This window comes from Helicoverpa armigera, chromosome 4, assembly GCF_030705265.1.
Source record: "Helicoverpa armigera isolate CAAS_96S chromosome 4, ASM3070526v1, whole genome shotgun sequence".
NCBI classification, from domain to species: Eukaryota; Metazoa; Arthropoda; class Insecta; order Lepidoptera; family Noctuidae; genus Helicoverpa; species Helicoverpa armigera.
In genome coordinates, this window is record NC_087123.1 from 3,089,504 (window position 1) to 3,106,777 (window position 17,274).

The 17,274-nt window shown below is 36.5% G+C and overlaps 1 protein-coding gene across 1 annotated transcript in view; it reads right to left on the bottom strand.

The window, feature by feature from the left end:
- Positions 1-17,274, bottom strand: part of LOC110380982 (uncharacterized) — a 32,699-nt gene that overhangs the window by 5,405 nt on the left and 10,020 nt on the right. Inside the window, exons 18-39 of the mRNA XM_064034223.1 lie at positions 14,238-14,321; positions 14,012-14,125; positions 12,893-12,991; positions 11,970-12,077; positions 11,056-11,166; positions 10,176-10,268; positions 9,491-9,574; positions 9,052-9,150; positions 8,656-8,742; positions 8,323-8,388; positions 8,095-8,178; positions 7,325-7,408; positions 6,908-6,988; positions 6,354-6,533; positions 4,658-4,702; positions 3,530-3,652; positions 3,079-3,165; positions 2,553-2,669; positions 1,434-1,592; positions 1,077-1,181; positions 533-682; positions 249-305 (exon numbers count right to left, since the gene is read on the bottom strand). Of these exons, the coding sequence (XP_063890293.1) occupies positions 249-305; positions 533-682; positions 1,077-1,181; positions 1,434-1,592; positions 2,553-2,669; positions 3,079-3,165; positions 3,530-3,652; positions 4,658-4,702; positions 6,354-6,533; positions 6,908-6,988; positions 7,325-7,408; positions 8,095-8,178; positions 8,323-8,388; positions 8,656-8,742; positions 9,052-9,150; positions 9,491-9,574; positions 10,176-10,268; positions 11,056-11,166; positions 11,970-12,077; positions 12,893-12,991; positions 14,012-14,125; positions 14,238-14,321 (2,217 nt within the window). The remainder of the gene's footprint in view (positions 1-248; positions 306-532; positions 683-1,076; positions 1,182-1,433; positions 1,593-2,552; positions 2,670-3,078; positions 3,166-3,529; positions 3,653-4,657; positions 4,703-6,353; positions 6,534-6,907; positions 6,989-7,324; positions 7,409-8,094; positions 8,179-8,322; positions 8,389-8,655; positions 8,743-9,051; positions 9,151-9,490; positions 9,575-10,175; positions 10,269-11,055; positions 11,167-11,969; positions 12,078-12,892; positions 12,992-14,011; positions 14,126-14,237; positions 14,322-17,274) is intronic.

Here is a 17,274-nt window from a genome sequence, read left to right on the forward strand (position 1 = left end):
TTAAGGTTTTGATATGGGGGTCTTGTTATTTAAAAAAAACCACACAACGAATACCAAAACCAAGTTGGTTAAAAAACTGAGTTGAATTCTACCTATTCCTCGGATTTTGCAAATGGTAACCACATTATTTACTTTTATAAAGAACAGTGTCCAATTTTAAAATGATACTGAGTTTGCCGACATGGAAATACAGAACAGTACAGTACAGAAAGTGCGAATAAATGTTTTTGATAGTATTCGTTAAGTACCTGTTTCGCAAATCTCTGGGCAAGCCTGTTGAATCGATTCTTTGACCTCTTTCTTATCTAAAATTGGAAAAGAGTCTTGTGATAATATTTTTCAAGCGGCTTAAAAATACAAACTCTATTTTTTTTTTCAATGAACTGTATTACTTTTAGTAAAGATGAAAAACATATCTTTTGGAGTAAAAGTTTTGTAAATCGGCAACATGGAAAGATTTTGATTTAGTAATCAATATGGGTTTTTTTTGTAAGACATTTTCTACAATATTAAGGCAAAAAACTGTACTTACCCTTTGTATCAAATAAACCTGATGTTATTTCATCAACCATCACCCGATTAACAGTGACTATTTCGGGCAGTTTTTTGAAAACGTCTTTAGATTTTGTTATAGGAAATACGTCTGCAAGACTATCTTTCGATATACTTAGTGGTGGGAGGCCTGAAAAGATTTATATTTTAAACATTTATAATTTTTATACGCTTCTCGTGACCAAAAGGCTGGCTATTACCTCGGACAAAGAATCAGCATGGCGATCCAACGAGGTAATGCTGCCAGCCTCTTGGGCACGCTCCCAGTCGACAGCGATGGTGATGAATAGTTGTAGTTTAGTTAGTTAAGTATATTTTTTTTGTTAGTCTGTTTTACTCGGATAGTTTTTTATATGTATTGTTAATATATTAATATTTATATGAGTAAAAAAAAAATATTTATTTTTTATACATAACTGTGTATTTATATATATGACTGCAAAATATCGTTTCCAATGAAGAGAGAGTGTAGGCTTTGAAATCGCTTTTAATAATACTTAGTATTTGTAGAAGAATAAACATACCCATAGGAATTATTATTGGACTTTCTTCAGGCTCAGGTTCTGGTGAAATGATTTGAATTTGCTCCTTTTCTTCTTCGTCTTTAGACATAAGTAGAGATTCGTAATCTGAAAGAATCAATGAAAATGTTTTATCCCAGTTCATTTCTCCTAAATATAAACAGTTCAGTAACATATTTATAAAAATGTAGATTTGGATTAGTGAATCATTTTTTCTTTTTTTTCAAGTATCGTTGCCGCTTGGCAGATGTTTTTTTTTAATATTACAAAACTTTACTAAAGTCAGCCTATTTTGATTAGAACTACGACTAAATAAATAAAAACTAATTTGAAATTAAAAAATAAGACAGAAATACAAACTTTTTTCCTTCGAAGGGCATTCGTTGATCCACTGTTCAGCGGTAATACTATCTTTGCACAGTGGGGTAGAGAAAGTAGGAGACGGTGGAAGTTTGACGGGGGTAAGAGATTTCTTCTTACCGAAGATACGAGGTAACGAGATGATATGGTGCGAAGAATCTAGAAAAATATTTGTAATTTTTTTAGTGGGAAAACTTTCTAAGTGCCCCTTTTTGACACGCTTTTATTAGGTCAATCTGTATATTGTGTGATGGATTTAAGGTAACTTATTTAATCTTCCGAGGATCGTGGCGTAATGAAATTTGGCAGCTGTATGTAGTTCTGATGATAATGCAATAATATAGTACTGTTGAACTGATCTGAATTTTTAAAAAGTCTTGTAGTGATTCTTATGAGCATTTTTAAAAAAAGCGTGTTTTTCTAGTGTTAAAACTGTTAATTTTAAGCGTATATTGACGTACACTGACCGAAATGTAAAGTTTAAATTACTATCGGTGGTCGGATAGACCACCACTAAATATACAATATATATATATTTATGAATGTCAAATGTCGAAGACTGTCAATAGTACGGACACTAAACGTCACGCAAGCGCGCCCTCTGGTGGCGTTTCCGGTGAAACAACATTTTGGCGCGCTTGGCAGAGTAGTGGTGGTCGGCGTGGCGTCCGCGGAGCTCAGTCTTGGTCGAGTCGTCGTGCTGCGCACATCTCGATACTGCCTTTCGTTACGTGTAGTGTACCTAGTGTTATTGCCTAGTGTTGTAGTACTGTTGTAGATCCATATTGTAAAGTGTCTTTTGAAATTAAAGTGTAAAGGTTCTTCTAACCTAACAGACAGACATGTGTTGCTGGGGAGTTTGTTCCGCCACTTCTTCTCCCCAAGCCAAAACACATAGGAAGTGGCGAAGGGCGGGCGTTTTGGGGGCTGTCTTTTGTTCTGACTAATTTGAATAAACGTTTGACTTTTTAGTTTGTTTGAGTTTTGAGTTTCTTTGAGTTATCTCTTTGCTTCATTACCCTAACTGATGTCGGACGATAGTACCATCCTTGATGTTCGCCTCCGACATATATTTATGAAAATAAGGATGAAATATAGAAAAAAAGTAGGTACAACTACCGTCTTGAAATTCAACTTTGGATTTCGATTTCTTATTGTTGATTTTGCTGCAACTTTTCGCTTCTTCTGTCGGATGTAATGTCTTCAGAATCGAAGAATGGGCTATATTTTCTGCAACTGTTCAATTCGAGTGTTAAAATTTTGAATATTAGTCAAATAATACCGACTATATTTCTTGGTGCAATATTAACGTAAAGTCATTATTAGTACTTTACTGTTCTTTACTGAGATTGATGAACTGAGAAATTATAATACCTACTATATTGATTTACCAAACAATGAATAATGAATTCTGGCTTTAATTTTATTTAATTTTCTCTGCTGTTTGTATGTGCTACGCCGTAGCTATAATCTACTACGATTACTACGCCGTAGTCCTTGCTGTAGTCTTCGCTAAAAGTATAATCGCGATGCTCATGGCGATTATACTTTTAGCGAAGATTGTTTTTCTCTCTGTTCTGAATTTTCTTGATATTCAAATTTTAACTTTATCTATTGGTTGCATAAGGTTGAAAGTTTAACTTACTCGGAGCAACAGGCTGGGTTTCTGTGTTGGTTTCCGTATCGTGGCTTACGACAGCGCTCTCGCAAGCGCAGTTACAAAGTTGTTTGTCTGAAATACACAAGTTATTTTGCAAGCTATTAATTTTTATTACGTGCATGTTGTGCATGGAGAGCTCGTGGCTAAGTCTAGGCAGTACTTGGCGCGGTCGGTTCGTGGATGGGTGATATTCTTGTCTGATCTATTGTATTGAAACAGTCTTACTAAGGGGTATCGGGTTTCCCGGGTAGCTGGATGAGGAGGTCAGATAGGCAGTGACTCCATGTAAATAATTGTTTCTCAGCTACATCGAGTATGACTGGATGTCGACGTCAACATAGTTGGAAAAAGGCTAGACTAAATATTGTGCATGGCCATAATATGATGATTCCACTACTAAAAGTCCCGCGCAAAAATAAGGTTGGATCCTACTAACCAATATATTCGGGGTCATTCCCCTCATCTGTCGTCGTGGCTTGAGCCGATGACACCTGGACAGCCTCAGCATGTCCAAAGTATGCCGTCATCACTGAAGCGCACTGGTGTAGTGGTTTTTGTGCTGGATAGAGCAAATCAGAGGCAAATTGCATCAGTTTCAAAAATTATACATTGCACGATTTCTTTTACATTAATGACTGAATGGATAAGAATACAACAAGGAATGAAAAGGTGAAGGAAAACCTCTTGAGGAAACCTGTATTTTTTTAAGGTGTGACGTCGCCAATTCGCCTTGAGCGTGATGAGAAGAAGACTGTGCCCTTTAGTGGGATGGAAGTTAAGACGTATAAAGCAACACAGAAAACAATGCAACATTCCAAAGCACCCTTCTTTACACCCAATAAACACGAATGCTTTAGCTTTTAACATAAATCGCAGAATAAACGTCAATTATTCCACCATGGTTTCGAAAATGAACATCACATCCCATAGAATATAATGCAACTACGCCATTAAACACAATTGTCAAGGGGTTGTTAAGATAAAATGCCGTGAAAAAGCACCTAAAACCCCATGGATTTACATTAACGGTTCGTAATGTATGGGGTGACAAGATTGTGAATATGTGCATAAAAATATACATTATAATATATGTTACTGTTTGCTAGCCCGAGTACACGCGATGAAATCTCGTCTTTGTGTGGTACTGATGTTTCCGTTGCATTCATGTTGCATTCATATGGTAATACATAGAACGAACGAACGAATTTTAATTCGTTCGTGGTGCGTGTGCCGACACAAGGTCTCGAGAAGATCCTCAAGGAAGATTTCTGGCCGAAAGGTGTTGTGTACCGACGGTTTCGTGGCCGGCTACGTGACACCAGTCAGCGAAACACGACGCCGACACATCGTGTGCATTAGTTTTAAGAATATTTGTTATGTATTTATAGTATGTTTAAGTTTTTATAGATGTATAGTATTGTATATATTAATATGGATAATTGTATGTATTAGTTTATAAGTATTGTTATGAATAATATGTGTGTATTTGTATTTTTATGGGCCCTAGTTGCCTGAAATAAAGGAATAAATTAAAAATATCTACAAAAGAAATAACAAATTATACCTTGCAGAGAATCCGTCCAGTCTCCACCTGTACCGCATTCGACTGCTACAAAAAAAGGTGTTTAAAAAAGCGTTAAAAGAACCGTAATATTAAAGGAGTGGTTTAATAATATTTTATGAGCACCGATTCCCTCTCAAGTACAATAATTTGAACACCTACTTTATTTTTTAGGCCTTGTCGCCAAACTAGAGCCTAATCTTGCGGTAAAATGTCAGCCATTTTGTTGATCGACTGTCAACGGCTCAGAAAAAACTATAAATCAAGCCGAGTCGATCTATCAACAATTTCTTTCCTAGTTTCGATACATTGGCTACGATCGTGTAGAAAATAAATATATCATTCAGCCTATAAATAAAAACAGCCTAACATTTTGTAGTTCGATAAAAACTAATTACCTACATGTACTTTCTGATGAATGATTAGATTTTGTTTTTGGTACTCAGAAAAATTATGTTTGTTCCCAAAGTGTGTCAGGTCATTCAGGTTAGTCATGTATGGCCAATTAAAAGCTGATGTCAGCCACAAGGCACAGTCCCATTTTGGTCTCTCCGGTCAAGTCACTTTGCGGTCCAATTGGTCTATGGAGTGAGTGAATAATATACATACATAGAGTGCAACTGTGTCTTTGCTAATGCATGTACACTATAATGATGTCCTGCGGATTTAGCTGATTTCCGAATATTGGCCTGGACTATATAACCAACTTTGTTTAAAAGAGGCCACAGATATAACTATATATGGAAATAAATGCGAGTATAGATATAAGAGACCTATAACATGCTTTGTTACCAAAAGTTTTATTTTAACTTTCTGCACGACGTTACCATAACCTGTAGACCATACGTTTCCTTGACATATTTAAATAACAAACAAACATAATACATTACGCATATCCACGTATTTGTGACAAGGCATGCAAGGGGTTACCCTCGGAATGACAAGCTATTTATAAATACTTAATATTCACGAGCATTTATTTATACAGAAAGATTTATTTGTCACTGACATTTCTTCAGAAGATTTCAGAGGGTTCTGACAAGATGATGATGATATTTGTTTTAACGAAATATACATGAATCTACGACACGTAAATGTGAACTATAGCAATGACGAACACTAACGGCCATTCTCAATATTCAATCCATCTGTTGTATTACCTACTTACAAGAGATAGGAATTTAGCAGTACTTGAATGGGGCTGATGGTAACATTCTATTTCTAGAAAAAAAACCATCAGATAGAATAATGGGGGGACCGTTAGTGTTAGCGTAGTACATAATAAAAAAGCTATTATTATTAAATATCCTGATGAAATTTTCGGTTCCCGAAGATTGGCTTATTAATATGCAAATGTGATGTAATCGAAGTCCTATACCGACAGCGAGATTAATTTAAAGAAGTATTTATGGACACATGTCACTTGCAGACATTGGGTGATATTGCGCGATATCTCCAGATTTTCGCATGTTGAGTATGCGTATTTCCATATTTTGATTTTATTATGAACTTCATTTAAAAACTGTAAACACGCGTTTAGGTAAAATAAAAAAATATATAGATGTGTTTCTCGGACGATAGAAGAATACATGGATGCTTAGAGCCGATTCAATGATGAAGACCACAAAAGGGAATCAAGGGAAATTCTCGACGTTATACATATTTTTTCTCTAAAATAGGAGATTCATAAGAGACCTACCTTCTTTCACAACCGCATTTTGTTCCTTCCCTTCACCGTCTTCCATGTACTGCACACTGGTATCAGTCTTGTCTATGCCAGTCAGTTTGCTAATGTCAGACGCGGTGGGGCCTATACCCCTGGTCTCCAGTCCAACGTGTGTGTTTGTGTATGTTGTCACGCACATTAGTTGCTGGCTCCCTGAAGATATAAATGTGTGTTAAATATTGTTACTGTTAAAAGAAAATGATTTAAGCTATTCAAAATATCTATAAATACTTATATAAATTGATTCAGATTAAGGTGTGATTCCACCAATATTGTTTTTGCACATTGTTCGCGAACAAAAAAGAGTTCCCGTCATCGTAAGCCTACAGTTAGCCATAACGTTGGCGCTCAAAGATTGCAACTTGGCGAACATTTTATAAACATTTGTACGCAATGTTTTAATCTTTGAAAGAGCGATGGAATCTCGTCTTTAGTATACCAGTTAAGCGGCTAGTTTCTTGATATCATCAAACAAGTAGGATTATTAAAGGGGTAGATGGTAATGATGATAAGCTTGCTGGTACTACCTGATCGCTCGGATGAGTATCGTGAATGGTGAGAGCCATCGCCTATAAGAGCCTTCTTTATTAAATTGTTCAGTAGTATTTCTGAAATAAATCAAACATGATAAAATAAATACACATTATAAAGAATAGTTAGGCTTATTACAGATTTGTGTTAGAAATTGCTAAATTGCTAAAAGTGCTTCAAAGTCTTACTAGCTTCCGCCAGTGGTTTCAACCATGTCTCGAAAGGTATTTTCTTTGTACATTCATATGATAAGAAGACTTCAATGAATAAATAATAGGGCAATCTAAAACTGAAAGTATTTTTCCATTTGGTTCGGGAGTTCCTGGTCTGCGTGATTAAGTAAGCATACAGACCAACTCTTCAGCACACAGCTTTATAATTAGTATAGATATGTATGTGTACTCTAATTTTACCTGTTTCATAGTAAGAATCTAAACCTCTTGTCGAACTTGATTGAGTGACAGTTTCCGAGGGGCTGAAGCCCATAGCGTCGGTACCTGTTCGAAATTAATGATATTTTTTTATGAGTTTATCACTAATAATAAAATAAAATAAAAAAAATATAATTGAAGTAAGAATGTAATATGTAACCTGCAATAAGCAAGCGTGGTGATTAACGCTCAATGCTTCTCCGTGTGAGAGGAGGCCTGTGCCCAGCAGTGGGACGATAAAAAGAATACTTAATTGCTGGGGTATATTGAAATATTTTTGTTTGTTGCACCACTTCTTCATCCGAGCAATAACACGGCGATGATCAAGAGTGGGCATTTTAGGGGGCTGTCTCATAATTAAAAAAAAAAGTGTTGTGTCTTTCGAAAAAGTGCTGATTTGATGATGATACCTCATCATCATATAAATGGAAATATAAAATAGCGAAACGAGAGAAGAATACATGTGTTTAATGATGTTCATTTATGCTTTCATTATGTCCCTATCATTTTGTTTAATCTGGAATGACTTCTTACTGCTATAACTTGTAATAAGGGTGCGTCTACACGGTGCATGTAGCTGGAGCCAGTTTACATGCGCAAGTGAGCCGCGCGCACGCAAGTGGGTATTTTGCTTGGGTACATGGGTCAGTCGCTAGATACGCACGCTTTTAAAATGTATGTAACCTGCGCATGTACCTCAACATGTGCAAGCTACTTGCACTGTGTAGACGCACCCTTAAAGTTGAACATACCACATGTAGTGATAGGCGGTGGCTTGCGTATGAGTCTCGGTTTCAATTTACTGCTCCCGGGTCGTGGCTTATCTGATTTCATTTCTGTGTTAGAGACCCAATTAATTTTAACTTAAAACTAGAGTAGTAGTATAGGGAGGACCACTAAAAAGTAGTCTATCTTTTCGGGGGCTTATTGAAAAAAAGGCATTTGTTGAAAGAATCTTTTATCAAAAATAAATTATTTACCTGTCTTTGAGATATCTCCTTTTGCACCAGCCAAATGTCTTGATGATATTGACACGATATTTGTGCCTGAATTTAAAATTCAATTATTATACACAATCAATCATTAGGTGTTAAGGTGGTGAGGCACAAAACCGGAGATTGTCCTTGGGTACATTGCTACACACCACACCTGCTATTGTATTTAGGGATGGTTTCACAGTGTCATTAAATTTCTCTTAAATCGACTTCAGCGTGTTGGCTTTTGCCCTATGCCTTTCAAAAATGCGGACTCTATAATCCCGTGTTCTGGTGAAGATACACAAAATGGTAATAATATAGATAAAACTTCTGTACCTGCATAAGCAAGGGCCGGCGGCATTTTTGATTGGGTCTCGACAGCAAAAGATTCTTTATCCTCTTCATTGTTCACCAAAACACACGCTATAAAAAAATGTGTGTACTTATACAATAAAAATTACATTTATAAGAAATATACCTATTCCAAAAACGATTTATTTAAGAAGAAAGAAAAAATAATAAAAGTATTGCAAGGTGCTTTTTCTCTATCTTTTAAAATATTAAGTTTTGATGGACAAGTCAAAGATTTCGTGTCAAAATACTCTTGAATTTTATTGATCTCCCTCAGATTTCTCTAGACTCGCCATTTTAACCACGAATGACGTTCATTTTATATTAAATTTTTCATAAAATATTTTATTTTCCATTATAATGTAAAACTATGAATCTCACCTGAAATGAAAGCAGATTGTCTGTTGCCAAACAGAGGATAAGAGTGTGTGTACGTTGATACACTATGTGAGTGCACGGGAGACATCTGTGTTTCTAAATCTATTAAAACAAAAAAATAAGCAAGTCACATTAAAATTAAAATACTCATATTATAAAGCTGAAGCTTGTTTGCTTGAACGCGTTAATTTCAGGAACTAGAGAAAGTAGCCTATAACCTTTCTATAATAAATAACCTATCTAACACTGAAATAATTTCAAATCAGACCGAGATTAGCGCGTTCAAGCAAACAAAAAGACTTTAGCTTTATAATATTAGTAAAGATCCATCATGGATAATAATTATGAAAGTCGAAATATTTACTTATTAATATTTACTTTGGGGTTTGTACAAGTACAATATATTAAGCTTCTACATTAAAGGTTACAAAAAATTAGATACCTGATTTTGGTACCGGTTTAGAAAGTTCAGTTTGCATAGTAAATTCAGCTTTTTCTGGTAATACCTTCCCTATCGAAGTTGACACTTAAAAAAGAGAAATATACATTATTAAAAATTATAGGTGTAATACTTTGAAACGATTTGTGCCTGTGGCTACTAGAACAGGTATAGCCTAAAATGTACCACTACTAGGCAAAGGCCTCCCCATATTGCTTCCACACTTCGCAATCCTTCGACAGATACCACCAGTCTCGACTATAAGCGTCTAGCTCTCTTCTGGGGGCCTACCCTGCCTTTTGTTTTAACGAATAAAAATCATCAAATGACCCCTCCCGCTGTGGGTTAGCAGCGGTGAGGGAGTGTCAGACTCTTACTGACTAAAAACCGTCGTGTTCCGTCGTAGGCCTTTTATGTACCAGGGCCGCGGTAACTCTTTCGAACAATCCCGCAGCCCCGGGGCCTACCCTGCCTGCGGTGTATCCTGGGGTGTCCACTGGGTGACAATAGTGACTCATCTCTAATAATAGTAAGCCTTATTAAAGTTATAATAAAGACGTCCAGACAGATGTTTGAAGATGAGCTTTCTGCCCTGGACATATTTAGTGCTCAACCGTACGTGCAGACACAGGTGTTCTCTCTATTTCGTTATATTTACTACAGTAAAGGACAAAAAACAAATAGGTACCTGATTTTGGTTCCGATATCTTAGGGATGTCCGTTTGTACTTTACATTCGGCATACGCTTTTTCTGTTGACGTCTTTCGCGGAGGCGTCAATACTAAGTTAAGAAAGAAAAGTAAATAATTGACAAAATCTTTTAAGATTTCGGATATTTAAGTATTAAAGTTTTAGAGAGAGTTCTCTCTATTTTCTCACTCTCATGGAGAAAAATCATGCGCAGAATAGGTTTTTTTTATGTTTTTTTTAAACCAACAAAGCAAAGTCGAGCTGACTCGAAAATGGAACCTATGCGGAGGTAAACAGAAAACATGCTTGCGGACACTGGGCCAACATTTATGTGCCTTAAAATAATATATATGATCAACCTTTGACTAATATGGCTTAAGAGGACGAATTGGAATTTTTGGCGCCAAGGATGTCAATTTTTCTCAGTAAATACAAAACGGATCAAAATACAACTTGGTTACCTGAAAGTTCATGATATAAGCCTTATTTTGTTAGTTGTAGAAACATGATTAGGTAACTTTTATAACAGAGAAAAATATATCAAACATACCTCTTTTTAAAAAGAGATTCACATATTATGGGCAAACGGGACCGATTTAAGCCTCTTAACTTTTTTAGTAGTTGAGTATATACATACTCTTTAAAATGGTAGTAGGAATTTTTATTAAATTATCATTTCTAAATATTAAAATTACAAAACCATTTTGTCGCTTACGACTTTTAGTTATAAGCTAGCGCGCGTATTGTTATCCTCGCCCCGCTCAGACGCTCCGACCCCTTTTGGCGCCTTAGATGCGCGTGCCGGTTATGGAATTATTGTTGACCAATTCCTCGCCTTAAGAATGTAGGTACATTATGTAATATTTTTAGAGGATTACCGGTAGGAGTATAACTGGTAGCATTTTCAGTGAGTACTGGGTTGAAGGTCACCGTGCCTGTAGAAACCTTCTCCGGTACGAATCCCGATATCTGCGTTTGTGCCGCTGTTTCTGTATTGAGCATTTTCTTGGATTAGTTTAGATAATAATATAGTTAGATAGATAGTTCTTTATTGTACACCAAGAAAATTAACAACACAGGAAGTCACAACACACATCGAACAGTACAATTGGCGACTCTAAATACCAAAGATATAAATAAATAGTAAATAAACGGAAAATAAAGATAAAATAATAACAATACAGCGATAGCAGTCAAAGAGTATTGCTCATCGCTATCTGAGGCAGATGAGTAGAAGCAGTAACACACTCAAATGATACAGGTCAGGTCTCCCGCCTCTGGCTTGCCTTCATTGGCCGTCGAGAGTGGAGTCACAAGAGCACAGTTAATAGCTTTACAAGGAGTATGTAATGCCTTGCGTAGAAGCGAGTTGGCCGTACAATAGGGTTGTTTCCTAAAAAATAATAATTAGTCCGTCTTGTAGATTGTCCAAAATTAAGCGATACGTATTTTTTCTTTTTTAAATTGGATCAGAACTTGTTAAGATATAGCGTGCTAAAGTTGAGTGTGACGTCACAAGTTGCTACAATTTTCAGGAGACTGTGACGTAAAAGGCCCCCACTCCTAATTTTTGAAGCGTATTATCTTTGTCATTTTATGTTTAATTAAAAAAATAAAAAATACGTATCCAATATTTTTTGATTATCTAAAAAGCGGACTAAATATTATTTCATTATTTCGACCCTGGAAACTACCCTATTTGAGTCACTAGTAGCCAACTTCGGATCGGCAGATTTATTTGACAACCTGTACAAAATTTCGATTGCAAGTAAATTAATTGTATCAATCTCACCAGTTGAACGTTCTCGGGTCATCAGAGTGGGGCCATTGGAATTGAATTTTCTTAAAATAGGATACAATGCTTGTTGTGTTCGGGTTTCTGTTATGAGATGTGATATATCTGAAAATAATAGTATTATTATAGTTTCTTAATACGTAAGATTATTTTCTATATGACACGTCTATTTTTCTAGACTGAATAAGATCACTTTCACACTAGCGGTAGTCGGAAGATCTGATCTGATCTGAATCAGGCCGCATCAAACCAGTCTACTATTGAAACCTGAAGGGAAAGGCCTATGTAACTTCATCGGTTCCCAGCAGAGCAAAGGCCTGCCGGGGCAGCTGGATTGTTCGAAAGAGTTACTGCGGCCTTGGTACATAAAAGGCCTACGACGGAACACGACGGTTTTTACTCAGTAAGAGTCTGACACTCCCTCACCGCTGCTAACCCACAGCGAGAGGGGTCATTTGATGAATTTTGACGTCGTTTAAAAAAAAGGCCTATGTAACTATAGATGTTAGACGAAGATTTGACTTGACTGCCTCGTTGGTCTAGTGGTCGCAAGCGCGGCTGCTGTGCTCGAGGTCTCGGGTTCGATTCCCGGGTCGGGCCGAAATAGCTTTGTGGATTTTCTTAAACTTGCACAAAGCAGCCCGTAGTCTGGAAGTTGGTGATTGATTCACTCGTGCATTGGAGAGCACGTAAATGTCGGTCCTGCGCCTGATCTCTTTCCGGTCGTGTCGGATTGCCGTCCCATCGGGTTATGAGAGAGAAGGAATAGGGAGTGCACCTGTGTCTGCGCAAATGCTCGTGCACTATAATATGACCTGCGCAGCTGGCTGATCTCCTTAAGTGAGAACAGCCGCCGTGGCCGAAATCGGCCGTGGACGCCATTTATTTTTTAGACGAACATAATGATGAAGGAAACTGACCTGTGCCAGCCAAAGGTCTGTAGAATGTAATGTCGCCGCCTGACGTGATGGTACCCGTAGAACTGTTGCCGAACATTGGTAGGAAAGTCACCTCTGTTTCTGTAGCAAAGATTTGCAGTTTTATCTTGTTATTATTTATATAATATTAAATTATGGTATGTCGAGTGATCAAAAATTGCTATCAATGCCTGCTATTATGTTTTTTTAATTGTCATTAAATTAAGTAGATTAAGTACTTCAATGTCTCAATAGCGTTATAAATTGATGAGAATCATGCGAAAAATACGAATTAAGTATAAGTAATATTTTTTGTGACACATGATGTACTTCAATTGATATTTACTTCAATTAAAAAAACTAGACTAAACTATTTTACATAGCATACTTTTTTCTTGAATACACCCTAATATACAACATGTAACTTAATTAACGCACATCCTGAAATTAGTTTGTTCAGAATTGTTTACTGAATCGATTTATATAATTTTTAATATAGGTAATTTTTTATCCCAAAAATAATTAAAACTACGGAAATTATTGTCATATTAATCCTGTATAGTCAAAACAAATTCAAATAGACCGTAACTCAAAGTAATAAGACTTCGTGTATTGTCGGCTTTTTCCGTAGTTTCGTTATGTTGTGTCGAGTCGAGCGGCGCGCGGCGCGATATTTGCGTGCGTAGTAGTATGACCAAAAAGTTCTCCAAGAATTGGTATAACTAATTTAGTAAATAACAATGCATATACATGTTAAATTAAAAATTCAGTGTATGTATTATGATTATAACATAATATTCTAATTGGGGTGTTTGAGGGTGTGCGTTAATTACGTTACATGTTGTATATAATATACTAGCCGTTTTCCCGCGGTTTCACCCGTGTCCCGTGGTAACTACTGCCCGTACCGGGATAAAATATAGCCTATGTTACTCGTGGATAATGTAGCTTTCGAATGGTTAAATAATTTTTAAAAACGGTCCAGTAGTTTTTGAGCCTATTCATTACAACCAAACAAACGAACAAAGTTTTTCTCTTTATAATATTAGTATAGATAAACTGTTTATTCCTCAGTTTTTCATATAAATTTTTTTTTCTTAATATTTAATATAAAAATATTACCTGCATTATGGCACGTTATAGCCTCACCAGGCCTTTTTCCAAGCCATCTAGGGTTGAATTTCACCACCGTACTCGTCACCTTATCAGACATAGAGTACGAGAGACCCATAGTGTCTGCGAACAATCATAGAGTTTACACCAGGATTCCTATGAAAAAACTTGGTTTTATGATTTTAAACTACTAGTGCAAGTATTTTTTTTGTGTTTGCAAATAAAGGAAACGTACCTGTCAGTTCATCAGCTAAGTTACTGTCATCACTTTCTGACAAACTTGTCGCTTGTTCTACGGTCTCAGGCATCGGATCTGTAACTTTATTTAATAAATCTTTTTTAATAACCTCTTCTATGTTACGAGTTAAACTGTTAGGTACTTTGTACGGGTTGTGTGACCACGATACATAAGATGTCAATCTCGCGATGAGATGATGTCAGCTAATCAGAGGTGGGTGTTGTCAAGAGGAAACGACCTTTATTAGCGAGTGTCTTTAATTCACTGATCATACAAAATTAACATAAAATAAAGTAATATAAAATGTAGGTCGCGCATGAACAATGCTATGCGATGTCATCAAGATTAAATTATGTATATAAAATAAATGTACGTTCGTCCGTACATACTGCCAACACAAAAGAGAACCAACTTAATTTAAAAGTACAACTATGTCTAACACTACATAAGAATTAAGTATAAAAGTAACAACACATGTATTTATGTAAGTAAAGTGCATTGATGAATATTGGCGCTATTGTTACTATTATTAGTTATCATTAACTACACTGAAGCTAACTGTTCTGTTCATAGTTGGCGATGTAGCCTTATTCACACTTGTCACACTATATGCTTTGCGCATCACTGGTGAGAACGTCTCACTATTGTTTGAGTTGTTCTTTTGCCCCGGAGATGAGATCGGCTGATCTCTGGTCACCCTGATATTCACATCACTCTCCTGTCTTGTCATCGATGCTGCTACTCCGACCCCAGGCTCAGGAACTGATATGGTGTCACCTGAAGGTTTCCGTGTCTGTGTATTGATTCGCCATTGGTTCACTTTGTACCCCATGACAATAAGAACGATCAGAAGTACAGTACCCAAGATGCCGTAAATTATATAGTAATGCGGAGTATCATCTAGTGGGCTTTCTTCCAATTTTTGTTTCTTCAAATTGGAAATCTGTCGCTTTATTTCATGGAATTCTGCCGTGTGGTTGGTAATCTGAATGATGTCTTGTGGAGTTACAGATGTATTCAAAATGTTGTTTAATTGAGATATGTTCGGAAGTCTTTCCACAGTGGGTTGAATGAACATCTGATTCATATAGTTATGATGACTATGTATTGTAAACATATCACCTTTCAAAACACAACCTTGCCCGATGGTAATGACCCCACTACCAATTAATTGTTTAGTCACTAGGCCGTCTGGGCATAAAATGCGGACTGAGCATTCCTCGCAACACGAGAATAGCCACGAGTCTCGGGTGTGTAATTTGATCCAGTTGTATGTGCATTCCTTGATTTCAGTATGACAGTACTTATTGTCACTATTTTGTGTATATTTGATTTTACAAATGGATTCTCCCATTTTTAATGTGTAAATGGGATGATTTAATGAACAGATAAATTCATTTTCAGCACGCATGGCGCACGATTGTACGTCTTGTTCTGTCATGGGTATAACTGTATCCTTATTAACATTGACTGCGATGTATTTTGATTCAGTTTGAGTATACACAGTACTGGTTCCTTTTTGCAGTGGAATAGTGATGATTCTGTCAAGTTCAAATTTATCATGGTTCAAGAGAGGAATTCTGATTTCCATTAGCAAAAGTTTGCTTGTCACCCTCGCTTTGATTTGCATTAGTCCATATAACTCTTTGCTGTTAGTCCCTGGTATTTTGAGTTCGCCGTGTATTTGACTGGCGATTATGGTGAGTTGTTGCTGAATCTGATCCGGAGACAGTAAATGTGAATTTATTCTGCCATGGTAAATGTCAGTTACGGTATCTATTAAGTCATCCTGTAAACGTTGTATGTGGGAAATTATAATATTAGCCGACATGAGTGCTGTCAACAAGGAAACTTTTGTACCGTGGTTTGAATCTCGTTTCGAAACTGGTGCATGTCAGATGTGATACGTTGCATATGTTCAGTGATAGCGATAAAGTTTTTATTCATTACAGCTTCATTTCTTTTTATGATGTTGTTTTCTGCTTCCATTATTGACGTCTGATTTTTGAATAACGAAAATAAATGATCTTCTCTAATTTGTATAAGTTTGATGTCTTTTCATACCTTTTGGCAAATCTTTCATCCAAGACTCCAAATAAACTATTTGCAACATACCCAACTCCATTAATCAGACCTCTTTTCTTCCTCGACGTTTGTATGTTCGTCAATAAATTGTTACGATGTGTTATTTCTTCCAACTGATGGTACAACTGTGCTGCAATAGATGTGAGCATAGGTTCCTCTCTACACGATTTGTTTATTTGCCGAAGGAAAGACTCTATGTCGACAATGCTCTGCCAATAGGAGGTCATATTATAGAAAACCACCATTTTCCATTGGTCTTGTACAATATTTATGTCAGCAATTTTGTCAAAATACAGAGAGTTCGAATTGTGCAATGACGTCACGTGTACTGTTTGTTGGAGAGAGGGAGTTACGAATGTGAGCAGTAATAGAAGAGTGGTTGCGAGAAAGTTCCGCTTGATTCTTCTCGCAGCTCTTGGTTTTATTTTGTCAGATTCTTGAGTGTTGTCAGATTCTTGAGTGTTGTCAGATTTACATATCGTCTCGTCTTCCTGTACGGGAAGAGATGATAATTTAATAATTGGCCTTTTCACTGTGCCTGATTTTGTTTTTACAGTCACCACTCGCACATAACCATCTTTTCCGGGATGCAATTCCATTATTCGCCCGAGAACCCATTTTGAAGGTGGCAAGTTGTCTTCTTTATGAGCACTATATCATTGATGCAAGGTTTTGAATATTGCAATTGTTGTAAATAGTCTGAAGACCATTTTTCCAGAATTGTTGATGCATATGTTCTGTTAATTGCCATCTTGTTTTTATTCCGCATGCATCATAAACTGTCAGGGGTGAAGACAAAATGGCAATTAACAGAACATATGCATCAACAATTCTGGAAAAAATGGTCTTCAGACTATTTACAACAATTGCAATCAAGATACAAATGGAATATTCCTGGATTTCCGGATCTGCAAGTGGAAGGTTATTGATATGCTTGTAATGAGCAGTA